This window comes from Mesoplodon mirus, assembly GCF_964341445.2.
Source record: "Mesoplodon mirus genome assembly, chromosome: 12".
Classification (NCBI taxonomy): domain Eukaryota; kingdom Metazoa; phylum Chordata; class Mammalia; order Artiodactyla; family Ziphiidae; genus Mesoplodon; species Mesoplodon mirus.
In genome coordinates this window covers 5,426,350-5,451,133 of record NC_138988.1, presented here as the reverse complement: position 1 = coordinate 5,451,133, position 24,784 = coordinate 5,426,350, and the positions used below count along the sequence as shown (strand labels likewise).

The 24,784-nt window shown below is 48.4% G+C and overlaps 1 protein-coding gene across 1 annotated transcript in view; it reads left to right on the top strand.

The window, feature by feature from the left end:
- The window catches only part of SYN2 (synapsin II), a 177,666-nt gene that overhangs the window by 150,499 nt on the left and 2,383 nt on the right, over positions 1 to 24,784 (top strand). The window contains exons 7-12 of the mRNA XM_082639403.1: positions 354 to 496; positions 4,677 to 4,751; positions 5,182 to 5,284; positions 6,446 to 6,595; positions 19,545 to 19,605; positions 23,480 to 23,729. Coding sequence (XP_082495529.1) covers positions 354 to 496; positions 4,677 to 4,751; positions 5,182 to 5,284; positions 6,446 to 6,595; positions 19,545 to 19,605; positions 23,480 to 23,729 — 782 coding nt within the window. The remainder of the gene's footprint in view (positions 1 to 353; positions 497 to 4,676; positions 4,752 to 5,181; positions 5,285 to 6,445; positions 6,596 to 19,544; positions 19,606 to 23,479; positions 23,730 to 24,784) is intronic.

The window sequence follows — 24,784 nt, the reverse complement described above, 5'->3', positions numbered from 1 at the left end:
ACTTCCGGGGCTTCCCTGGTGGCGCAGTGGTTGAGAGTCTGCCTGCCGATGCAGGGGACACGGGTTCATGCCCCGGTCTGGGAGGATCTCACATGCCGCAGAGTGGCTGGGCCCGTGAGCCATGGCCGCTGAGCCTGCGCGTCCGGAGCCTGTGCTCCGCAACGGGAGAGGCCACAACAGTGAGAGGCCCGTGTACTGCAAAAAAAAAGAGTAGGGACTTCCTAGGGAGATGTGGCTCTCAGGTCTGCATCTGGATGGAAACATCTTGATGGGTTTGGGGGCTCCGGGCTCTTGTGACTCTCAATGTGTGTGTGTGTGTCCCTTTCTCCCTCTCTGCCTTCCTCCAACATTAGGTCAGAGTGGAAAACCACTACGATTTCCAGGACATTGCCAGCGTGGTGGCCCTCACCCAGACCTACGCCACAGCAGAGCCTTTCATTGATGCCAAGTATGACATCCGGGTCCAGAAGATAGGCAACAACTACAAGGCTTACATGTGAGTGGGGGTGGGGTCCCCACAGATGCTCTTCGCTGTCTCCTCAGCTCTGGGGAGACTCTCGGCCACCAGGTAGTAGCCACCTCTCAGTTTAGCCTCCTCTGGCCCACAAGGCAGAGAACAGAGAGCGGGCGCCATTCAAGTCAAGGGAGTCTTAGCCTGGCTTCCTTTCAAGGCAGAGGATAGGGTTCCTGAACTAAGAGAGAAATAAAATGAGTATTTATTTTCATTTAGCCTCTAAGTGGAATCTGACATTCTCCTCAGTTATGAGCAGACTAGAGTATCAGCAGCAGCACACGTGATTTGTCACTAATGGTCATCACAGAGGTTTTTGTACACATATACCTGTGACAGATATCTCTGAATACCAGTTACTTTTATCACTATTTAAGAATCATGGTAGTTAGACTTGCCACTGCATTCACACCTGTAAATACATTTGTTATTTACGAAGAAACATTTTTTACTGATCTGAGATTTGTTTATTTTTTTTGATAACTCTTTTGGTAAATTCTTTTAAATAATTGAGTTCCTTTGTTGTCCTGTGTGGTTTATTTTACATTCACACGTCTTACATATTTTACACATTGAAAGGAATCCATAGGCTTCACTAGGCGGCCAGAGCACAGAAAAAGTTAAGAAACTCCTGACGTAACGATATAGCCCTGCAAACACTAAAGAACATTAAAAGCCTAGTGGTTATGAGAATAGATGACTTCTCCATGTAACTGTCCATTTGCCAGAATGGAAAGGTAAACGTTTCCTCCAGTACAATTTAGAAAAAGAAAAGATTTCAAGACTACCTGATCTTCCATAAAATACATAAGAATGCAAATGGCTTACAAGTCCAATTTTGGAAATATTAACTTCACACTGTAAAAAATGTTAAGGTAGTGTTTTTCTTTACAAAGAGAGAACATTACAATATATGAATTTGATCTTTGCCACTCAGGACTTGAGCAGATGTCAGGGTGGAGCAGCATCCCTCTCTCACCAACTATTTTCATTTTTCTTCCCTCATCTTTCCTTTTAGTGCGTATACTCCCCACCCCTGGAGTTAGTTAGGAGTCCCTTCCCTGCACTCCCTTCTTGTAACCCTTTGCACACCTCTAGCTGAGCGCTTTTCACACGTTGGGTATTTGTACCACGCTCCTCTGAGCTCTCTAGGCAGAACCGGAGTCATCTCTGTGGCCCTGCTTCCTTGTACAGTAGCAGGCATGTAGTAGGCCCCCAATAAGTATGCAGGGAAGAGCCCTTGTGAAGAACTGAAGCACAGAATCTTTTTTACCTTTATTCACCCAATTCCTACTATTTTTAAGTTTATAATTTTTTTTTTTAGTAAATCTTTATTGGAGTATAATTGCTTCACAATACTGTGTTAGTTTCTGTTGCACAGCAAAGTGAATCAGTCATATGCATACACTTCCCCATATCCTCCTCCTCTTGCGTCTCCCTCCCACCCTCCCTATCCCACCCCTCTAGGTGGTCACAAAGCACAGAGCTGATCTCCCTGTGCTATGCGGCTGCTTCCCACTAGCTATCTGTTTTACATTTGGTAGTGTATATATGTCCATGCCACTCTCTCACTTCGTCCCAGCTTACCCTTCCCCCTCCCCATATCCTCAAGTCCATTCTCTATGTCTGCGTCTTTATTCCTGTCCTGCCCCTAGGTTCTTCAGAACCTTTTTTTTTTTTAGATTTCATATATATGTGTTAGCATACAGTATTTGTTTTTCTCTTTCTGACTTACTTCACTCTGTATGACAGACTCTAGGTCCATCCACCTCACTACAAATAACTCAATTTCGTTTCTTTTTATGACTGAGTACATGTTCCATTGTCTATATGTGCCACATCTTCTTTATCCATTCATCTGTCCATGGACATTTAGGTTGCTTCCATGTCCTGGCTATTGTAAATAGAGCTGCAATGAACATTGTGGTACATGTCTCTTTTTGAATTATGGTTTTCTCAGGGTATATGCCTAGTAGTGTGGTTGCTGGGTCATCTGGTAGTTCTATTTTTAGTTTTTTAAAGAACCTCCATACTATTCTCCATAGTGGCTGTATCAATTTACATTCCCACCCACAATGCAAGAGGGTTCCCTTTTCTCCACACCCTCTCCAGCATTTATTGTTTGTAGATTTTTTGATGATGACCATTTACTTACTTTTTTATTTGCAAGGGACCCTCAGTTATTTGGGGGAATGTTTAGGCCCTCTCAGCTCCTCTTCCCCAAACTTTTGGCCATTCTGTTGCTCTCAGAAGAAAGAACTGACTTGGCAATAGTCAAGATAAGGTTTGAGATTCTTCCCTCCTCCCCCAGCCCTCACCCTAGAGACCTAGAGGCAGCCACAGTCGGTGGAAAGAATGCGCCGCTCCTGCTCTGCTGTCAGTAGGCAGTAATGTGGGTCCCTCTGTGGAGGTCGGATGACCTGCGCGTCTCCCTAAATGGCTTCTCAGTTTCCCTTCTGCTCCCATGTGCCCCAGGTAGCCTGCATGGATCTGTGCCCTGCATCCTGTTGTTAGAGAAAAGTGTAAAGTATAAGGGACATTATTATTACTTAAAGTTTCTGAGACCCTATTATGTACCGTGGCCTTGTGCTGGGGACATGGAAGTGAGGGACTCTCTGCCCCTGTCCTTGAGGAGTCCAGCCTCACCACAGGAACACACCTGTGAACCACCAGTGTTAGGAAGACAGCATTATTTTTACTATGATCTGTCTTTGTGTTTCTGTTCATATTTTGCAAGCCACTCAGCTGTCAGTTGTTTGTCTTTTCTGAACTAGGTAGTGGGGTGTAGGTAAAAGCGCAGCACAATGAAGGAACCAAGAGTCCTGAGTCTTTATCTTGTGTCTACTTTGACTAGATATACAATGCTGGACAAGTCATCTAACCTTTCTGCGTCTTCATCTCCTTGTCTGTAAAGTGGGGGCAGGAATCGCAGCCTACTCACAACAGGGCAGTTGCAGTGAGGCTCTGGCAAGGGATTTGGGAAGGAAGAACCTTGGAAGGTAGTCAGTGCTTTACAGATGTGAGGAGCTGTTACTGCCATATCGGTCGGCTCACTGGGCTGGCTCAGGGCTCTGAAGTACCAGGCGTGTGTCTCGGTTTCTCAGTGTCTGAAATCAGATCTCTGCGAGAATACTCCTGAGAACTGCTGAGCAGAGAAGCACATCATCCAGTCTTCAGTCATAGTGAGTGACAGCAGGTGAAGGACTCTGTCAGTAGTTGAGCAGGGCTTTTCTGTCCCCTAGGCCATCCCCTTCCTCTTGACTATGTCTGAGTGAAGACTAATAATTTAAAAACCATATTTTTGGTATTTTACAGTTTATTTAAAACTGTATCCGTTGGTCCTCATGACAACCCTGTGTTTACATAGGGATAAGGGAGGCGCAGAGAGGTGAAGTGATTCACCCAAGGTCATCCAGCCAGTCAAGAGCAAATGCAGAACCAGAAACCAGGTCACCTGCCTCCTATTTCGTCCAAGACTAGTTGCCTCTAACACATGCTCTTGGAGGGAGGGTGCAGAGGGCACGGAAGGGAAGGGGTTGGGGACTCGATTCCATCAGCTCCACGTGATGGATGAGGCAGCTCAAGCCTGAAGAGGTTAACTGACTTGTCCAGAGCCATGTTGCTGATACTGTAGGCCCTCAAAAGTAACTACTGAATGGATAAGTGAGCTAGTAAGGAAGCCATGGGGAGCTATTCACAGGAACCCTGAGGGTATTTCCAGGATCAATAGAATTCAGTTTGTATACACCAACTCAGCCGAGATACCAAGTGGGTAGGCTGCTGGGAATACAAGACAAAATATATACCCTCAAGTGATTAATGGACTTGTGGACAGAAGACTTAGCTCAAATAACTAAAGTAAAAAGTAGACGCAGGATTTTAAGTGAGGTGCAGGCAAAGTCCTCTAGGTGTTCTAAAGAGAGCAAGTGCTCATCTGGTTGAAAGGATCAGGGAAGGCTCCGTGGAGCCAGAGCAGTCTGGGTGGGACTCTTGTAGAAAGGAGGAGGGCATTGCAGGCCGGGGTTGGTGGAGGCAGCCTGGCTCTAGGCTCAGCAGACAGGCCCCCGGCTCTCTGCGGGAGAAGCAGGTGGGAAAAGTGGTGGTGAGCCCTCCTCTTGCTGGCCCGGCTCACTGTCTGTCCTGTCCTGGCGGGACCTTGTTGTAGGAGGACGTCGATCTCAGGGAACTGGAAGACAAACACTGGCTCTGCAATGCTGGAGCAGATCGCCATGTCAGACAGGTAAGTAAGGGGAGGCGGCCCTAGATGAGGAGGTGTAAGAAATGAGCCCTGCCCAAAGGGAGCCTCTGATCAGGCCAGACAGATGGAACACAAAGGCCCAAGCACCCAGTTAACAAGATCAGGCAGGAATGGGTTATGTGCTGAATTGTGGAGATAAAGACCAGACATGCCATAGAAGGTCCAGGAAAGGAGGAGTTACTGTGGGCTGGCATGGCCAAGCAAGGCCACCTGGAGTAGGTGAGACCTGTCCTGAGCTTGGGAAGGCAGGTAGGATCTGGAAAGCAAAGCAGGAGGGCCCTGTAGACAAGGCAGTGTATTTGATGGGGGTGGAGGGCGGGAGGGATGGGGTGGGGGCTGGGAGAGGTAGAGACAGCAAGGAGAGCATGGGACTAATGCCCCAGCCTCGGGACACCTTTCCCTTCCCCTCCAGGTACAAGCTGTGGGTGGACACCTGCTCTGAGATGTTTGGTGGCCTGGACATCTGTGCTGTCAAAGCTGTACATGGCAAAGATGGGAAAGACTACATTTTTGAGGTGAGTCTGGCCCACACAGTATCTCAGTAAGAGACAATCCCCCAGGCTGGAGGCCAGGCTTTTGGCTTGAGACTTACATGGGCAGCACAGACTGCATTTATGTTAGAGTCTTCTGAGCCCTGGGAAGGTTTCCAGATGACAGGGGGTATGCATAGCAAAAACACACCTGCCAGTGGGAGATATTATTTCTAACCAGCTAGGCTGACCCACACCATTGGTAAGAGATGCCAGACTTGGGTTCCTAGGTCCTAGCCTGCCACTCCTCTGGGAAGACTTTAGTGGTTTTGCCATTCTTGGTCTCAGGAAGCTGGTCTTGGGAACCATTTGGTCCAGTCTGCTCATTTTGCCAGTGAGACATCTGAGGCCTAATGCCATGAACATGTGCCTAAGGCTACATAGTGAATCGGTGTCTCAGCCTGGACTAGAACTCAGGTCTCCTGGGTGCAGGAGATTCTTCTTAGCCCTTCTCTGAGCCTTGAGACACTTGACTCAGCCTGAGCCCCTGGCACAATTTTGCTGACTCTTTTCCTGTATTAAAGGGAGAGTCAGTGGCCATATGGTCTTTCACACACATTCCCGTCCAGTCTTCCCAGGAGCAGGAGAGGCTCCTTGCCAAGAATTGGTGGTATTTGCAGAGGATTCATTTCAGGAGCCCAAAGTGGGCTTCGTCATCTACTCCATGGTCTGCTAGGCATGTAACTTCTGGATGGTCATACCTTCCACCTCTCGGTGGGTCTCAGTTTTCTTATCCGTGAATGAGAGAGTTGGACTACAGAGTCTATGATCCTGGGCAAGCAGACACTCCCTAAAGGAGGAACATTGACCTGGACCTTGAGGTACAGGAAAAATTGGATTGGTGGTGAAAAGGGAAGGCATCCTCTCTCCTTGCTCTCTCTTTCTCCCCACTACCTTCAGCCACCAGACTGAAGTCTCACTGAGCCTTGGCATGGGTGAAGTCTGGGGGAGGCCCAAGGCAAAGGCTTGCAGGAGAAGGGGATAAAGGCCAATATATGCAAAGGAACATGCTTCCAGCCGAAGACAAAAGCACCAACTTCACCCCAACCTCTCTCTGCTGGCTTAAGTCCTGCTCATTCTGAACGACTGTACCAGGCCTTGGATGTTTCCAGGCCCTTTCCTAATCTGGGCCACTTCCTCCACCAGGTCATGGACTGTAGTATGCCGCTGATTGGGGAACACCAAGTGGAGGACAGACAGCTCATCACCGAACTGGTCATCAGCAAGATGAACCAGCTGCTGTCCAGGACCCCTATCCTGTCTCCTCAGAGACCCTTAACCACTCAGCAGCCACAGGTAAGCAGGGAAGAGACAGAGGAGAGCCAAGAACCATTGTCAAGCCCACTGCTCTGGACTGGTGGCTCTAGGATGGAGCAGAGGTCACACACCCATAGGCCTGCATGGGCTCTGTGTAGTCTTTTCCTTCTCCCTCTCTTTCCCTTCCCTCCCCTTTGGACACCTGATTATCTTCTACCACCCCTTATAGAAACCTTCTCATTAGCAAGCTGCAGGATCAGCTATAGAACTGTCCAGAGATGGAGTACTGGCTCTCTTCCCTCTGAACTTGAAGACTCCAGGGAACTAGAACCTGTTTCCCCTGGGACTTTTAAACTGGGAGGTATCTGAGGAAGGGCTGGATCAGATCTCTCATTACTTGTTCACTGCCTGAGAGGTCTGCCGCATTTGTAGAGAAAGAAGGGTGATTCTGACAGATCTCTTGGTCTGGAGAGAGGGGAGAGTCAGGTCCCTCCTTCTGAGCGAGAGTGACAAGGTAAAACTCATATTCGAGTTCTGCTTTCCTTCCTGAGGGAGACGAGGCCGCTTTCTCCAGTTGACTGTGGTGTGTGACTCCGGGCAGTCACATTCACAGTGACAGTATTCCAGCTGCAGGTCTAGTGGGAAATCCACAATGAGGTGTTTGTGAAACCTCAGGCCCTGTGGCACTAGAGTGGGCTAAAGACAGTCATGTAGGAGGTAGCTCATTTTTCAAAAATATCGCCAAACTCTTCTCTCCACCATATAATAGAGTAGTAAGAACTTGGGACAATGAATCCAAGAACTGAGTCCTAGACTAGCTCTTCCCCTAAACAGCTGTGTGACTCTGGGGGGAAGTTACTACCCTTTCCAGGGCTCAGGTTTTATCCCTTATAATGAAAATCTCTCAGCAATCTTGCTTTCGAGATCCTACTTCAGTTAGGGAGGTGGAATAGAATAGTGATTCAGAATGTGGGTTTTGAAGCAGAAACTATCCAAATTTGAATCCTGGACCCTCCATTTACTAGCTTTGTGACCTTGAACGAGGACCGTATCTGTGGCTCAGGAGAGATCTAAAAACAGCCTTATTTTCTAGGGCTGTTACAAGGATCAGATGAAGTGAAGAACCTAACACATGGCATAGCACATGGTAAATGCTCAGGAAAGGCTACCTGTGTTGTTACGTAAGCAGCCTCTGGGTGTGGGTTCCCTACAGCCTTAGGCTTTGAGATCATCGCTCCCTTTTCTAAAGATCAGTGCTGGGATTATAGTGCCATCAGGAGCCAAGTAATTGGATTCTTGAAATCTTTCAGTAAGAAAGAAGAAAAGGAGGGGGAGAGGGCAAAAAAAAAAAAAAAAAAACAAACAAGATAAAATAGTCTGGATTATTTAGTATAGAAGCAAATTAGCCCACATTTATCTTCTCATCATTTGAACATCACAGAATCATAGCATAGAAACATAGAAACATCTGTGCTGTCTTTGGGTATCCAAGTTGAGAGTGGCCCCATGTGGCGGGATGTTACCATAGATTAGCTCTTGTGTTTGTTTCACACCTTCTATAGGTGGCTCACACTCTGGGGGCCTCTGACCAAGTGCAAGAATCTGTTCCTGTGCTTCAGGAATGTAGTCACTAGATAATTAGGTAGGGTAATTAGGAGAACACACCTTAGTTGCTTGTTAGAGAAACAAGGCCATTATTTGAATATTGTACTTAACTAGAGGTGATAAAAAGATTTTCCCGGTTAAAATAATATGAGGCCTGCAGTAGATTTTATGATTTTGTAAATCTGATGGAATCAAGGTGTTTGAGTCCTAGTCTTGCCTTTTAGTCCACACTGTCTCAGTGATGGGATTGGCAGATTGATGTTCATTCCTGCTCTAGAGGAAAAGTGACAAGAGCCCCCTTCCCCCCTTACCCACTGAGAAATACAGAGAATATCTGGTAGCTGCTTAAAGAATTTATGACAGAGTAAGAGAGCCTGATGCTGCCCAGGCAAGATAAGCAAAAATAAGCTGCTTTGGGATTCTGTGAGGGTTGCTTAAGTACTTTTATACATGTGTGCAACACTGTCTTGGCCTGCTAAAGGGAAATCATCCTGACTTGAATGAAGGCTACGCTGAGAGTCAGGAGACCTGATTTCAGCCTGTCCTTGCCACTGACTCACCAGGTCAGCTTGGTAGATTTCTTTCTATTTCTCTGCCCCAGCATCTTTGCATGTATAATGAAGGGTTGAACCAGAAAAAATCGCTAAGATCTCTTCTAACTATAAAATTTAGATTATATGAAAATGATAGAAGTTCAATAAAAAAGAAAGAATTTACCAAAAAATGTGTTTTCACCCAATGAAAGCTTTGATTCTTCTTTCATATAAGTCCCTTACTTTGTAAACATTACATATTTCAGCTTAAATATTTTAAAGAGAAATATGTCAGAGTCAAGGCAGGAAACCTGGTAGGGAATGAGCTTCCCTAAATATAGGCACACCTGCAAAACTTCCTTGTAGCAAAGCCAGTCTGGCTTCAGGGTAAGTTTTTCTCTGCTGAGCCTCACATTTGAAGTTACAACAGAAACTGTAAAACTGTGGAAAGCACACCACGCTGGGAGTCAAGACACTCAGGGGCTAGTCCCACTCTGCCGTGACGTTACGTGACTGTGGGTAAGTCAGTTCCCATCTCTAGACCTGTTTCCTCACCTATAAAATGGAATTGGATTAGATGATCTTCAGATCCCTTTCAATTCTAAGGTCACATGAAACCTGGAGTCAGCCCAGCTGCAAAGTCTAAAGGCCCTTAAGTCCTCCACAAGACTACCCTCACTCCTCACAGCAGCAGGAAGTTCAGATAGTTCCCCAAACCACCCTCGGGTTCAGTAATTCTCTGGAAGGACTCACAGAACTTCCTGACAGCTATTATACTCACAGGTGTATTACGGGAAAGGACACAGGTCAAAAATAAGTGAAAGAAGGATGCATAAGGCAGAGTCTGGGAGGGTTCCAAACACAAAACTGCTTTTGTCCTTAGGATGCATTATCCTGTGGCATCCATATGTGATAAGGCACATGGAGTGTTGCCAACCAGGGAAGCTCACCTGAATTTCAGTGTTCAGAGTTTTTGTTGGGGTTTCATTTTGTAGGCTTGCTTGATTGATCACCTCCTTGAACTCAGTCTCCAACTTTCCCCTCCCTGGAGGTCAGTCTAATACCAAGGGGCCTGAGGGGCCCAACATGAGTCACCTCATTATCATGCACCATCAGGTGGGCTGAGGGGCCGCCACCTTGAATAACAGAGACACTCCTGTCACTCAGGAAATTCCAAGAGTTTAGAGGCTACTTTCCAAGGAGGGAGGGGGGTATGAGTAAAGGCCAGATCTGTCTTTGGGCAAGACCAAATTCTTTACTACATACATAATTAAATTAATTTAGCAAATGTCTCTCAAATACTTTCAAGCCTTATTTGTCTGTGTTTTCACTGACTAGCACAGGCCTACCCCAAAGTATGTGCTTAAAACTAGTTAATAGACTTAGGGCCACAGTGATAAATGCAGTGCCCTCATACCATCCTAGCTCACTGTGCCCTCGCCATGCTGGTAAGGGCCTTTGCATTAGCTGTGTCTTCTCTCTGAGGTGGTCTTCCTGTATTTTTGCATGGCTGCCTCTTTCATGGTTGTATAACATATTTCCTAAACCCTCCAATCCAAAGTTGCCACCTAGTCACTGGCTTCCACCCCTCCCTTTTTTAATTTTCTGCACATCACTTGCTATCAGCTACAATCATTCTCATCTGTGTTTCTTTGTCTCTTCCACTAGAATGTCGGTGCCTCAAGAGTAGGGCTTGTTCACTGCTGTGTCCCTCAGGTCTGGCAGAGTAGCCAGCCCCTGGCAGCCACTGGATGTGTACCCTGGGTACACTAAGGAGGGGTGGGGGCATGGTCTGCCCAGGTACAGTCAATCGTGGGTAGGAAAGTTGAACAACAATAACAAAACTAATCTGCTGCTTTTTATTATCACCATGTGACAGCAATTCTGTATAAACAACAGTGATAAACCACTCCCACCTACCCCTCCCTTGATCTGCCATTGCAATACATATTTGTTGGACGAGCTCCTGGTTGGAATAAGTGTCTTTAACAGCCCTAGCAGCATATTGGAGTTGGTGTCGGGATTCTATGAACAATTTTAGTAGAGTGCAAATGGAAGAGATGTAAACCAGAGCCTGCCACCTAGGTCCCCACCAGGACTTTGAATGGCGAGCTGAGCCCTCAGTGCTGCCACTAACTCACGTTCCACACCTCACGGTCAGGCCCCTCTTGCTGGCCTCTTTCTTCTGTGGCTCTGGCAGCTCAGGCTGCGAGAGCTTCTGGCCTGAGTCACAAGCCCTAGATACTGCTTCTTGCCCAGTATTCTAGGTCAAGACCAGGACAGACTTACGACTAGCCATTTGTCTACCTTTCTCTCTTTCTCCCTCTCTATCCTTGCCTACAGCTCCCCCATTAAAGCTTTCATTTCTTTGACTCTAAAAGAGAGCCTAAAGGAGGTTAGGGACAGGGGAGGTGAGCAGAGGGCCTCCCTTCTCTTGTTGTCAGCCAACCGCCTAGACCAAAGTGGCTTAATTATAGAAAACAGAAAGCAAAGTCATGGGGCTGGGCCCAGGCCACCTGCTGTGCCCAGTTCTGAGGGTGTAAGAGGCGCTAAGTCTCTACGAGCAGGGAGGGGGTGAGTGGCAAAGCCTTCTCTGGCTGATGACAGCTTGGCCTCAGCCTGGCTGGCCTGCCGGCTTTAGGGCTGCCCTGAGAGTTGGCCATGGCAAAGGACCCTCTACTCTGGAGTGCCTTAGGGATACTGTTCTCAAGGTGGCAGTGACACCTGGTGGCCAGTGGTGGCCAAAGCCTCTAGGCTATTTACCTACAGAACCTCCTCCCTGTAGGCCTGCTCTCCCGTCTCCGTCACACTCACTGATCTGGGGTCTGTCATCTGGAATCTGAGCTGGGCCTTACATCCTGGGGCTCTGGAGAGGTGCTACTTCTGAGACTCGGGGGAACCAGGGAGAGAACTGCAGGTGGACAGAGCTTTCAGGTCATGCCGGCAGAGGTGGTGTCCTAGGGCTCTTCATGCGGCTAGTCTGTTTTCATTTCCCATTACATGGCTCCCTTTTTATTTTCCTGTAAAATCTTCCAGAGCCAAAGGGCTGAATTGCTAATGAAGGGATTTCAGACACCATTGGCTTTCTATTTGGCTATGGGTTAGACCCATGAGGAGTGATTCTAAGATTCAGCCTTTGGAAACATTAATACACATAATGTGTCCAGGAGGAAGATGAGGCTCCTCCCCGATCCTGAGCTGATCAGAGCACACCTCCAATGTTGCTTCCAGTCTGAGGGTCACAGCATAACAAGGACGAACTCTAACTGGACAGTGCTCAGAGGAGAGAGACCTAGAGGTTGAGGCATTTGGCAGATCTGTTCTATGAGTAAAAGTTAAAGGGGCTGTCGTGAAGCAGCAGTAGTCTCAAGGAGCCCATGACTCAGTATCTTCAGCTCTCCAGCAGCTGTCATGGGGCAGAACTGGTGCCAAACGCAAACCTACTGGAAGACGTGAGTAAAGTCTCTGATGCTAAGAGAGGAAATGGCTGCTCGGGAAAGCGGTATGTGGCTGCCGCGTCACTGCTGATGTCCAAGCCACTTGTCAGCACATTGTGAAATGCTGGGCTGGGGGCTAGGGCTGTTGGAACAGGCAGCTTTTAAAAATCTCCTTCCAGATCTAAGATGCTGTGATCCAGGCCGTGTGCTAGCCACAGACCTGGGAAAGGCAGTGATGAGTGTTCCGAATTGAAGGACTGAGGCCTGATAACCTCTGGCCTCTGCCGGGGCATTATGCAAGTCCTTTTTCACTGGCTCTCTGGTCTAAAGACATACTCAAAAACCTTTCCAGCCAGGTCTTTCAAGCTACAAAGAGCTCATAAAGATGAAGTCTCTTGAGTACCAGGAGACCAAGATTGAGAAGGGGTTTCATTGGAGTCTAAAGGGCCATGCAGTTAAGGAGGAAACACAACTCAGATCCCAAACACGGGACTAAGAGGGCTTCATTCAGTTTAGAAGAAGTAAATTTCAAAGAAAGGCCTTCCTGCTTCCCACAGCTGGACTGCTTTAGGGAATTTGTTCCCCTGTGAGTATAAGCTGAAAATGTGAGATTTGAGGCAGGTTCAGATAAAGTCACTAGTGACCAGGTCCCTTAACAGACTATTCAGGGAAACTGACTATTTTGGGGCTGTCTTAACTTTTAAGGGACATCTTTAATCACTTGTAGCTGACATTCTGACCTCGGGTGACCTGGCCCTCTGGGTCCCCATAGGTCTCATGGACCGCCCCACAGGACATTTCTTGTGTCGTTAGGAAATCACTGATTATGGGAGGGCTCCAATCCGATGAGTGCTGCCCTTGGAGCAGCAATTCCCCTCACAAAAGGAGGAGGAGCTCATTCTTGGGTGCCTTTTATACCCTTTCAGAAGAAGGCAGCTGGGCACTGGGGACTGCAGGAGTGATCCCAGAAAGGTCCCAAGGTGCCTGAAAACACGCTGTCCCCTTTGCTCTGGCTGAACCTACAGCCTCCCGACCGCATTCCTTCCCGCTGCCTCATTCCCCCTGGGGTCCTGGACCGGGGGAGTGGGGCCTGGGGAGCTGATCAGAATAGCCCTGTGGCGTGTCCGGCGAGGCGCTTGGCCTGGCCTCTTTCCTGGGGCCAGACCCTGAGACCCTTTCTCAATTTCCTGTCTCAGATATGCTGAGCAAGCACAGGCTTTCCTCCATGGTGGGGCAGCTGGACTCAGGCCAGCAGCTCTCAAGAGTTGAGTCAATGTCTTTCCTTCCTCAGCTTTCCAGCCTGCTGGGACCTTAGATAGGAGCTCCTCTCTCCCAGCTTGTCTGCTGAAAGCCACAGGATGGCAAATTAAAGGTGCCTTTGGCAAAACCCCACAAACCCTCAACCGTGGACTTGGTTTCTCGCCCAGACCCGTGCTTTCCTTTCCAGTCAGCTCAAGAGCTGACATTTACTGCTTTTGAAGTGACTTTTCTGCATCTTCAGGGACCTCGCTGGGACAAGTCAGTGATACACAGAGGGCACGGCACAGCTTAGCCCAGAGTCCACACCCTACCCCGCCCACCCTAAACTACTGTGCACCAGGTGACAGGAAACCACCCAACAATATCTTCTCCACTGATGCATGAAATCCTACCATTAAAGCGTCATTCCTTTGTATTGATAACTATTATTCACATAATAGTAATGATGCTCATATCATTACTTTACCTGGCACTTTATGACTTACAAAGCACAGCCATTATTTTAAACCTCATAACCTTTACGTGAGACGGTTTGAGCTGGTATTTCTGACTCTGTTTTACATATCAGCAAAGAGAATGCCAATGATTTGTCCAAGGTCACACAGCTTATAAGCAGGAGAGCTGGATCTTCTGGTCCCCAGTTCCAAGGACGCTCTGCAGTAACCTGCTCTGTGCCCTTTTGATGTTCCACCAGAGCATACAGATGGTAAGAATGGAGAGAGCTGGCCCTTGTGCTGTGTGGGGGGAACCCTCGCCCTCCTCCTCATACAGCCCCGTGCTGGACCTCCCAACCTGGAGGCACCCGTGCTTCACCAGCTCTCTCCTGCTCTCCTCTCCCTGGCTTCCCTGGTCACTAAGGCCAGTGGCCTCAGCATAGCGGGACCCGAGCCCAGTCGGCTTGGGTGGGGAGCAGCAGCACACTCCCCTCAAAGCCTGTGCCTGCAGGACACCTCCCTGCGTTCTCGCTGGGCTCAGGACTCCACAGCTAAGGAGGCCTTGTCTCATACCACAGACACCTAAAGAACCGAAAAGTGTATGAAGGGCTTCATGGAAGCCCAGAGCCAGAAGATCCTGCAGAAGTTGCCTGCCTGCGACTGCAAGAGCCCATCCACAGCATCTCTGACAGTTTGTCCAGGCTCTGCTTAAACACTAACGCCAGGAGGCTCACTACTATCCACACCAGCCCTTGACCTTGATCAGATTTACATTTGACTAACTTTGATCTTCTATTCCGTCCTGGAGGCTTCCCCAGTTATGGCATTTAATCCTTAGACTTGGCTCATTTGGGAAACTGAGACTCAGAGATTGAGTAACTTGCCCAAAGTCCCATGAGGAGAGATGTCATTTCACACTTCTCACCATCCTGTCTGCTCCATGTACCCATTTTATTCCACTGGTGTCCACTTTAAAAAAGGTACCCAGAACTGATGATTCCAGTGCTCTCTTGTGAGGCTTATCAGCCAAAAGAGCAGTGGACCTGTGACCTCCCCTCGCTGGGACACTGATGCACCTCCAGCTGCATCACATTTTTGGCAGCAGCATGACAAGCTGACACCCTCTGAGCCTGTCGTCTTTCTCTAAGCCCAGGGTTGTTTGGGGGTTTTCCTTATGCAGCTCTAAGGCCATTTGTTCTCCTTTTTTGTGTGCAGCTGGGCACAAGCATCGGATCTCACATTCTTACCTGTTTGAGTCAACTCAGCTTCCTGAGGGAAATGCTGCAGCTCAATCTGGCCCTGAGTTCCTGCTGTGGGCTGGCTACAGGCCAGACTTTGGCAGTGACGCCAGAGTGGCCAGACTTCTGTGGAATGCGGCATCCCAGGCGGCTCTTGGTGACTGGAGACAGATTCCATGGTAGCCAAACCCCATAGGGAATAGGCCCCCAGCCCCAGCAGACAGAAGGCTTGTAGGCAGGGCCAGAGAGTCTCAGCCTGGCAAGGGACAGTCCTGGGGGACTCTCCTGGCTCCCATAACCCCTGGGAAGTCTTCAGTCCACAGGCTCCAGGGGGCGGGGGCAGGAGAAGCTCCCTAGGCGCCAGACAGGGGTGGCCAAGGCACATTCCCAGGCTCCAGTGCAAAGGAAGTTTCTGGGAGCTCTTCCCCTGAAGCTTTTGGAAGGGAACTTTTGGGCTCAGTTCATCCTTGGGTGTCTCGTTTGTATATTTCTGAGGCTGAGGAGAGCCAGGACCAGGCTTCATGGTATGATTACCCCTATCAGCTCATGCTGTGAGTTTCCCCATCAGAGCTTAATCTGTGGGATTTTAAAAGTTTTTCCTGGACTCATAGGTTCTCAGAGTTGGAAGATAAACTGTAGTGTTCATCTAATCTATTTCATATTCAATAAAGGAATATTCCCTACTGTATCTTTGTCAGGTAATTCTCTAGCCTCTGCAGGAACATACCCATCTCCCAAGACAGCCTCTTCCACTGTTTTTACTATAGGAAGTTCTTCCTGTAAGTGAAAGTCTACCTTTTGGAGCTTTTGCCCACTGGCCCTTCTTCTGCCCTTGTGCCCTATGGTCTTCCATAACCATCTCTGAAAATAACAATTCTCTGGGAGGAGAGCATCTTAAGCTACTCTTGATCAGTGTCTGAGGTGAATCACTGGCAGCTGTCAGTGGTACAAAGTGAGGCCCTGGCGGAGGGGACTGGCAAATGCCCCTAGTGGCTGCACAAACTGTATGAGGGGGTATTCCATTATGAGAGTGAGACCTAAGAAGCAACAAAGCTTCAGAGGAAAAGGCCCCGTCAGCATCACCATTACCATCATTTGTCATATCTTTTGTAGCACCTGCCAGGAACAGGTACTTATAGATATCTCGATAGATGTGTCAATAGATAGATAGGTAGGTAGGTAAGTAGGTAGATAAATAGGTAACCTCACTTTATATCATAGAAACCATTTGAAGAAAGGCAGGTGCAGGGGGGAAAATGACTTGCCCGATGTCACAAAGCTAGTAAGTGGGAGATTGAGATTTAACCCACCGTCTTCCTAACCCCAAAGCCCAAATTCCTCAGTCACTCTGCTGCCCAATCTTAAAGACTTACTATTGGAGACCCAACAGCAGTGTGTGTGTGTGTGTGTGTGTGTGTGTGTGTGTTGGGTGGGGTTGGCACCCAGCTTGAGTAAAAAGGCAGCCCTGGTATCCTGTGCGCCCATTAATTACCAAACACCATCCTGCAGACTTCTCTTCCAGTTGGCAGCCAGGCCAAAAGAAAGAAGAGCTCACAATGGGAAAGAGCTCTTGGGACTGAAGTATCCCTACCATGACTGGATTACTCAGGCTTGATGTAAGAAAAGGAAACAATTTCTGCTGCTTTGAGACTTGTTTTGACTTTCCCTTCTGCACCTAATATGCAGGCACATGTAGCAGGCCTCATGTTTAATTCACTAACCGGAGCATTTTCAGAGCTGCCCATCAGAGTTGACATCAAATACGGTGGTTTCACATCTATGGTTTAACAGCGTTTTCCTCATAAAAGACCTACGCTCTACTCCGTTTGGGACTTCACTGTTGTCGCCTGGTCATTTATCTAAGAAGCATTTATCAAGGACCTCTTATGTGCTCAGTCCTGTGCTCGATGACATTGGTAAAATGGCGATAGTCTTAAATTTTCCAAAATACTCCCAAGTTTAAGTATTTTTACCTTTTTATTAAATAGTTACCATATCAGACCATATATCCCAATTTTTCTTTGGAAATAAATGGGCACTGTAATTGTTAGGAATTCATGAGAAGATGAAGACTCACAGCCCATGCCCTCAAGGATCTGGCAGCCTCCCTAGAAGCACCATCCCAGTCTTCAGGATAGTAAGACAGTCTATTAAGGGCTATTATAGGACTTCAGAGAGGAGATCAGAATTGAAAGGGACAATCAGAGGAGAGAGTTCATGGATGAGGTAGAATTTGACTTAGACCTCCAGGATGTGTTGGGCTGGATTGGTAGAAAAGGAGAAAAGGTATTTCTGGAGGGTACTTAGCATAAACACTGGAGTGGCCTAGACTAGAGAATAAACAGTAAAGGGTCAGGTAGGCTTAGCACATGAGGGAGAGAGGCTAGAAGGGCCAGTCCACCCGTGCTGAAGCAGGTTTCTGGTGTCAGCCTGAAGACTGTGGACGTCATCCTGCGGGCAATGGGAAGAGAAGGTCAGACTGCCTGGGCTCACATGCCAGTTGCCTCTGTATGACCCTGGGCAAATTACCTGCCTTAGTTGGCCCTCAGTTTCCTTATCTAAAAATTAGGGGTGTTGATACCTCGTAGAGCTGTTGTGAGGTTTAAGGGAAATACTGCATAAAATTGTCCATCATGTTACCCAGCACTATATAGTGTTAGCTATAAATTATTTAGAGCAGTAAACTGATACAATTAGAGAAGGGGTTTAAGAGGATAATAGGTATCCAGAACATCGATTGGAGAAGAGACTAAAGATTTGCGAGACTATTCTAGTAGTCTAAACAGGAAACGATACAGGCCTGACCAGAGTTGGTCAAGAGGAGATGGTGAATCTTAGATGCCAAGAAGGAAAAACTGATGGGTCTTGATTGCTGACTGGATGGTGTGGGCTCTAGCTGGCTTATTGGGTGTGGGTGTTTCATTGCCGGGGTTCAGACCCACCTCGTGGATCCCATGAAAGTCCTTGGAAGAAAGGAAAGGAAGTGTGGGTGTTCTTGCTGTGATCTGTGAGTGGTCGGGATTGTAGATAGAATGGGCACCCTCTGATGCAGTGGCACCAAGGACATTTCAAAGGCCCCCTGACTCCTCCTATCTGAAATCCTCTTGGTAGAACAATTTTAGGCAGTGCTGTCATTAACAGACCATAATACTGGAGAGGGTAGCGCTTCTGCTCTCCCAGTAGTGGAGCTGAAAACGGGCCTGTAGGCCAGATCGGAGGCCCATGGGAATGGGGAACAGTTTTAATGTGGGAGTAGGGCTGGGGGGTGCCTGTCACAAGGGAGAGGAGCAGTGAAAGAGGAACTGGGGTGTGCTGAAGACACGCTGAGCCTCTCACAGCCTTGCCTCCGAATCTCCCTCTTTTTTTTTTTTTTTTTTTTTTTTTTTTTTTGCGGTACACGGGCCTCTCACTGTTGTGGCCTCTCCCGTTGCGGAGCACAGGCTCCGGACGCGCAGGCTCAGCGGCCATGGCTCACGGGCCCAGCCGCTCCGCGGCATGTGGGATCCTCCCAGACCGGGACATGAACCCGTGTCCCCTGCATCGGCAGGCGGACTCTCAACCACTGCGCCACCAGGGAAGCCCCCAAATCTCCCTCTTTGACATCACCATGTGCACACTCGGCAGCCCCCAGGCTTCATAGAGCGTTTCCCCCTTGCCAAATTCAAGCTCCAAATGCTCACTGCCTTTGGTACAAATGTTAGACAAACTGAAGTCACGTGCATCTTTGATCCCCTTGGGGCATAATCAGAATCACAGCTGGGAGGAGAGGAAGCCTGGGAGGAGAGCCACGTTGTTGGGTAAAATGCAATTATGCTGTTTGAGAGGGAAAAACAGCTTGGCCTTGAGCACTTTTACAAACATTAACATCTTACTCCTTCCCTCTGGTTAAGGAGGGTCCTGGGACACAAAAGACTGCCCCCTCCTTCAAGTCCCTCCCTGTGGGAGTTCCAGCCCAGCCCAAAGAGTGGCTCTGACCCCTGAGTCAGCCTCAGAGCTGATCCCACCCCAGAGTTAACTCCACAGAAGTGAGCCAAGTCTAGGCTAGCCACCTGGTGCAGCCCCCGCTGGCACTCCAGCCACTCTAGGGAGTTTGGTGTTGATCCTTCCTCAGGAAGCTGGGCCTGTGAGTGCCAGGGGAGCTGGGCCTTGGGTAGCCCCCAGAGAAGAAACCAGATGCTGTTGGAAGTCTCAGAGCTTCTTGAAACAGTGTCTACAAGGGAGTGAAATGAAAAGAGGGTAAGGAGGTGTCAGACACCCCTGTCAGAGTGGTTCTAAGCCCCAGACTGCGTACACTTGGGCCCCGGCGATAACCCAGAGGCTGAGAGTCCCTTTGAGGCGTTTCCGGAACAGCAGAAGCCCCTGGGCCAGATCCCGCTGGATCCCACCAGATCCCTCTGCAGCCTTGCCACAGAGCCACAGGGTTTCTCTTTGGAATCTGCTTGGAGTTTTGTTTGTATCTCTTTTGCATTTTTGTCTTCCAGAGTGGAACACTTAAGGATCCGGACTCGAGCAAGACCCCACCTCAGCGGCCAGCCCCCCAAGGTTGTTTACAGTATATTCTCGACTGTAATGGCATTGCAGTAGGGCCAAAACAAGTCCAAGCTTCTTAAAGTGATTGGTAGTTAAGTTTTCAAAGCAGAAGTTTTAAGCCAAAAACAAACAAGGAAAGAAAGGAAAGCGGGGAGGGGAGCAACAGACCCTCCCACTGGTGCCATTTCTGCATTTTTTCAAGGCTGACTGGACTGTGTTTTTCCTATGCAGTGTCAGCGCCTCTGTCTGGTTGTTTACCTGTTCCTGTTCGTGCTTGTAATGCTCACTTATGTTTCTCTGTATACCTTGTGATTCCAGGGCTGTTTGTCAACAGTGTACAAAAGAATTGTGCCTCTCCCAAGTTCAGTGTGACTAGCTTCTGGGTGGTTTGATAGTATATTTTAATTACATAATGTGGGGTGAAATAGGACTGGGGTGGTGGACAGGGGAGCAACAAAGACCACCAAAATAAAACCCAGCTCCCCTCCTTCTCCCCCCAGACTCAGATAAACTGCCCCCCACCCCCTGCTTACCTCCATGAGTGTGCTTGGGGTCTTCAATGAACTGTGCTTTTTGCTTCCTTTCTGCATGACTAGGGTAAATAGATAGAAGTTTAAGAGATTTTCGAGGTCTAATTTCCGTAGCTTCATCCGTTGAATCTGAAGGCATCCATCTTTTTCGCCATTTGCTAAAATTTGGTGCATTTGAGTTTATGTGAATAAGCTGGCCGTGCCTGTAGAGCTCTTGTGTTTTTAGTGATGACATGAAATATAAAGAATAAGCTATTTCCAGGAATGTGTCCTGTATTTGACATCCCAGTGTACCCTTCGTTTTATTATTAACTAATTAGCTATGAGATTAGACAAAAAAAAAAAAAATGGGGCCGCTGATGTGCAATATCAAAGTGAACTTGTGAGTATTTTCCCTGTGTTCATCTTAGTCCAAGTTGTTTCTACTTTGCCGTTTCTGAATTGGCCGTCTGTGCGCTTCTGTGGAACTGAGGCTGCTTCATTTTCCCCAAAGCTTACTGTGTACAGAGATGATTCTTTAGCAATTTGGGACATAGAAGGCAGGGAGCTACTGAAAGTCTGGGAAGGATTCAACCATTCTTCTCTTGGCCTCTCCTGAGGCATCACGACATGGGAGCGAATCGAAACTGTCCCGTTTCCCTCGAGTGGGTACACTGCCTCCAGAACTCTGAGGTGGGCACCTGCTTTAGTTGTCATCTGTTCCAAAAGCCCTCCGGAGTCCAGAGAATGAAGAGCTTTATCTTTCCTGAGAGGGACTGTCTCAGATTTTAGCTTGTGTGTTTGGGGCCGTGGTTCCACAGTGGTGGCTCTTACCAAGAGCCCTCACCCGTTTGTCCTCTTTCCTCCGACATGCAGCTCCTGGGAAGGGATGAGGAGGCAGTTACTAGACCAGGCCTCGGGTCAGTGCCTCATCTTGCCATGTCCTGGCCAGACCAGGATTGGGCACCAAGTGGCCTCCTCTAGCACCATGGGCTGTGGGAGTTCACGCCAGCAGTTTGCCTTTTAGAAGAAGTGCTTCTAGCTCTACTTTTGCATTCCCTCTCACTTCTGTACTGACATGTCACCTTTCTGGATTGCCAAGTTTGAGGAATAACTGGTGGTGGTGGTGTGTAACATGATTTCTGTGTCAAGGGGCACGTGCCCTGGTTTCTGTCTTGATTGCTGGCAAATTCTGAGCTACAGGGAAATGCACTGAGTGTGAATGTTCTTGTCCGCGATTCCTCCCTTAGACGGTGTAGATGCTGATGGTAGTCGATCTGTTGTAAATATATACATATATATGCAGTTAAGCACTTCCAGGTGGGTTGCATAAGAATCAGGTCCTTAAATACCTCCCAATCTGATGAAATGATAGAAAGGAATAAAGAAACATTTCCCAGAATGGAGGAATACACTTTATTTTTTAAAGTTATTTTTGTCCAAGCGGTGAGCTGACAGTGGTGTTGCTTCTTTGCATGTGATCGGTGTGAACATTCAGGTGCTTTTCATGTGACATTTGTGAGCCACAAATACGAAGCTGCCGTGTGAATTTAGTCAGGCTCCAGGGTGGTGTCAGCCACGGTCTGTCAGGTGAGGGAGAAAGGGACTAGGGCTCCCTCCCAGGGCCAAACACAAGCAGACAGCACACCCTCACTGTCCTGTGCCCTCGGGCAGCATGCTAAGGACAACTCTGTGGCCTGGGGCATCCGTGTCACAGTATAGGATTGCCGTTCAGGTGTTTTGTACCCACTTCTTTTCTGATGTTGTCGCCTTTTTTTGTACCATCCAGCTGGGAGAACCTCAGCCAATGCTGGAAGTGTGATTGAAGTACCTCTCTTTTGTGACTCTTGTACAGCTTAATGTGCAATAAAGGAAAAGTTATATCTGTCTTCAGTGTTAAGTTGTAAAGTTTCTGGCTATTCAAGCATCTCTGTACAGTTGGGAAAGCACTCAGGTTTCTGGTACAAGAGGCTGAGCTATCAACCTGCAGTACTTTACAAGAAAATGCTGATACAAATGATGTCAAACTTTGGAAAAGGCAAAAACTGGTTAATATGAAATGCTCTGCTAATCTATCATCTTCACTAGTTTTCTGATTTGAACTTAGAACTTCTTCAACATGCAAAATTTCATTAATATACTTATTTACTTATTTATATGTAACTCACCCTGGTATTAATTGGTCATTGATGATAAAGTGGAGTCCATGCCGTGTAGCGGGGAAACTGGCTTACAATCATGGATGTACTATGGTGTAGACATACAGTTCTGCCTCTCCAGAGGGTACAGGTGTCCTGGTGTTTCTAGAAAACTAAGTTACAGTACAACTCTTAGCTGTCGTTGAGTTTCTGTAAGCCACCTCCTTCCAGTGGGCACGTGAACGTGGACTCTGGGACTGAGACTGAGAAATGAGATCTCCAGGTCACCAGAAGGTTTTCTGTCTCATGCTGGGAGAAGGGGATCCTGGTCCTTTTGCGGGGGGGGGGGGGGCTCTTCTTTGCCAAGTGGTACTCACAGCATCTCCAGGGAGAGAATGGGACTTGGATTTCTGGAGAATTTCACCACATACACCTGGGAGGGACTGAAGCCCCTGAGGATGGTACTAAGAGGCAACTGGACATGAAAGGTCCTAGTCATGGGCATGAGTTAATGCTGAAAGGAAGCCCTGCTGGGGGTATGGCAATCAGACCTGCAGGCATGGAGCAGGACAGACTAAGGCCAACTCCAAAAACACAATGTAAGTCAGTGATCATCGATGATCATAAGGCACAGAATACTTTTTGAAGAACTTTCTTGTCCATTGTCATCTTTGAAACACTACTCTCTTGAAAGGTAACTAAGACTAGGTCTTAATTTTTAACAGTTTGATGGTTGTAAACACCGAGGTCCAGAGAAGTCTGCTGACTTGCTCAGGGAGCTGCTGATAGACTATGTCTTGGGTTTTCTGACCCCCAGACCAGGGCTCTTTCCACTGCCCTGCACGGTGTGTGCCGTGTGGAACTTGAGACCTCCTAGTACACCCTGGGCCAGGTTGGCCTGTACCTGAGGAACCTCTGGGGGAGAAGGGTGGTCCCTGTGGTCTGGGGCCCTTCTGTAAGAGAGCTCACCTCTGATGGGGGCCGCTCATCCCATGGCTTCTTCCCAGTACTCCGACTTCTGTTGTGACTGAGTCGCTGTGAGTCTGAGGAGGAGCATGTAGCGGCGACGTCTGAGGGTAACCAGGGGCCCGCTCTGGAGCCCTTCAGAGCTTCGGGTGGCTTCTTGTCATAGAGCTTATCCTTTGGTGATTAAATAGCCACACCCTTTGGGACATAGATTCTAATAAGGAAACCCTCTGATATGGTTAAATTATGAAGTTTTTCTTGTACTGAACCTAGGGGGCCCTGGGCAACCCCAAGGAATGCCACCCCCAGGCAAGGTGCTGCGTCCACGCCGGCTCCCCCCTGGACCGTCACTGCCACCTTCCTCTTCTTCCTCCTCCTCCTCTTCTTCCTCCTCCTCGGCTCTTCAGCGGCCGGGCGGCCCCACCACCCACGGAGATGCACCCTCCAGCGGCAGCTCCCTGGCAGAGGTCCAGCCACCCCCGGCTGCTCCACCACAGAAGCCCCAGCCTCACCCACAGCTCAAGTAAGAGACGACTCAGCAGCTCCTCCCCTCCCCTCTTCCTGCCCCTCCTCTCAGGCCTTGGGCTCCAGAGCTGCTAGGAAGCACCTTCAATCAGACCTCCTCCTAAAGATATTTTTGTGGGGTTTTTTGGGGGTTTGGGTTTTGGTGGGTTTTTTTGTGGGGGCATGGTTGGGTTGATTGGGGAGGGCAAGAAAGAGGGAAGTGAAAGTCTTAAGGTTTAGCTAGAAGCTCAAACCCTCCCCTTTCTTCCTGGGGAGTGGCAATAAAGCAGTTACTACCCCCTCTCCCGTTCTTGTACGAGCTTAGGGTTTGGGTTGCTTTTTTTTTTTTTTAATCCTCCCTCCCACTCTTTTTTCCATTCCTTTTCTCTGTGTGTATATGTGTCTTTCTCTTTCTAAAAAAAAAAAAAAATTTAATTCTCTTTTCTGCCTCTGACTCACAGTTTAGGGTGTGCCAATCAGCAAGGCTCCCCAGAAGGAAAAGGGGGAAGTAGTTAAATCCATTTCGGCTTTTTACCTTCAGCTTTGTCAGAAGGAGGTTGCTTTCTGGTGTGGTCATCAGAGGAGAGGCCCGTAAAGAGACCCTGAGGAGCTCCATCCTCTTGGGTTCGCTCATTCCCAACAGTAACCCTAGAGACCCCTGTCACACTATCCTGCTTCAGAGGACAGAACTGAGGGCCCCTAGAGAACAGTAGAGCTGCCCTTGGCAGGGACAGCACCTGGGTGCTCAGCTCCACCCTCCCCCAGAACCAGAGACGGCTCTCTTCAAGGTCCCCAACCACAGACCTCTGTCATGACTGTCAGCACAGACAGCCGCAGCCTGGGGGATCGGAAGCATTCCGTGAGTGCATCTCAGTAAAGAGATGAAACTCTCAGGGACGGAGAACAGGGAGCTGTCGAGCTTGGGGCTCAGATGAGCCACTCAGATCATCTCTAGTCACTGCACAGATGAGAAAACACTGCTGAGAGAGATATGATTTTGTCAAAGCCCTTCTGCTAGTTAGTGGCAGAGCCAGGATGAGGGCTCGGGTGGTCCAGATGACCACTTTCTCTGGA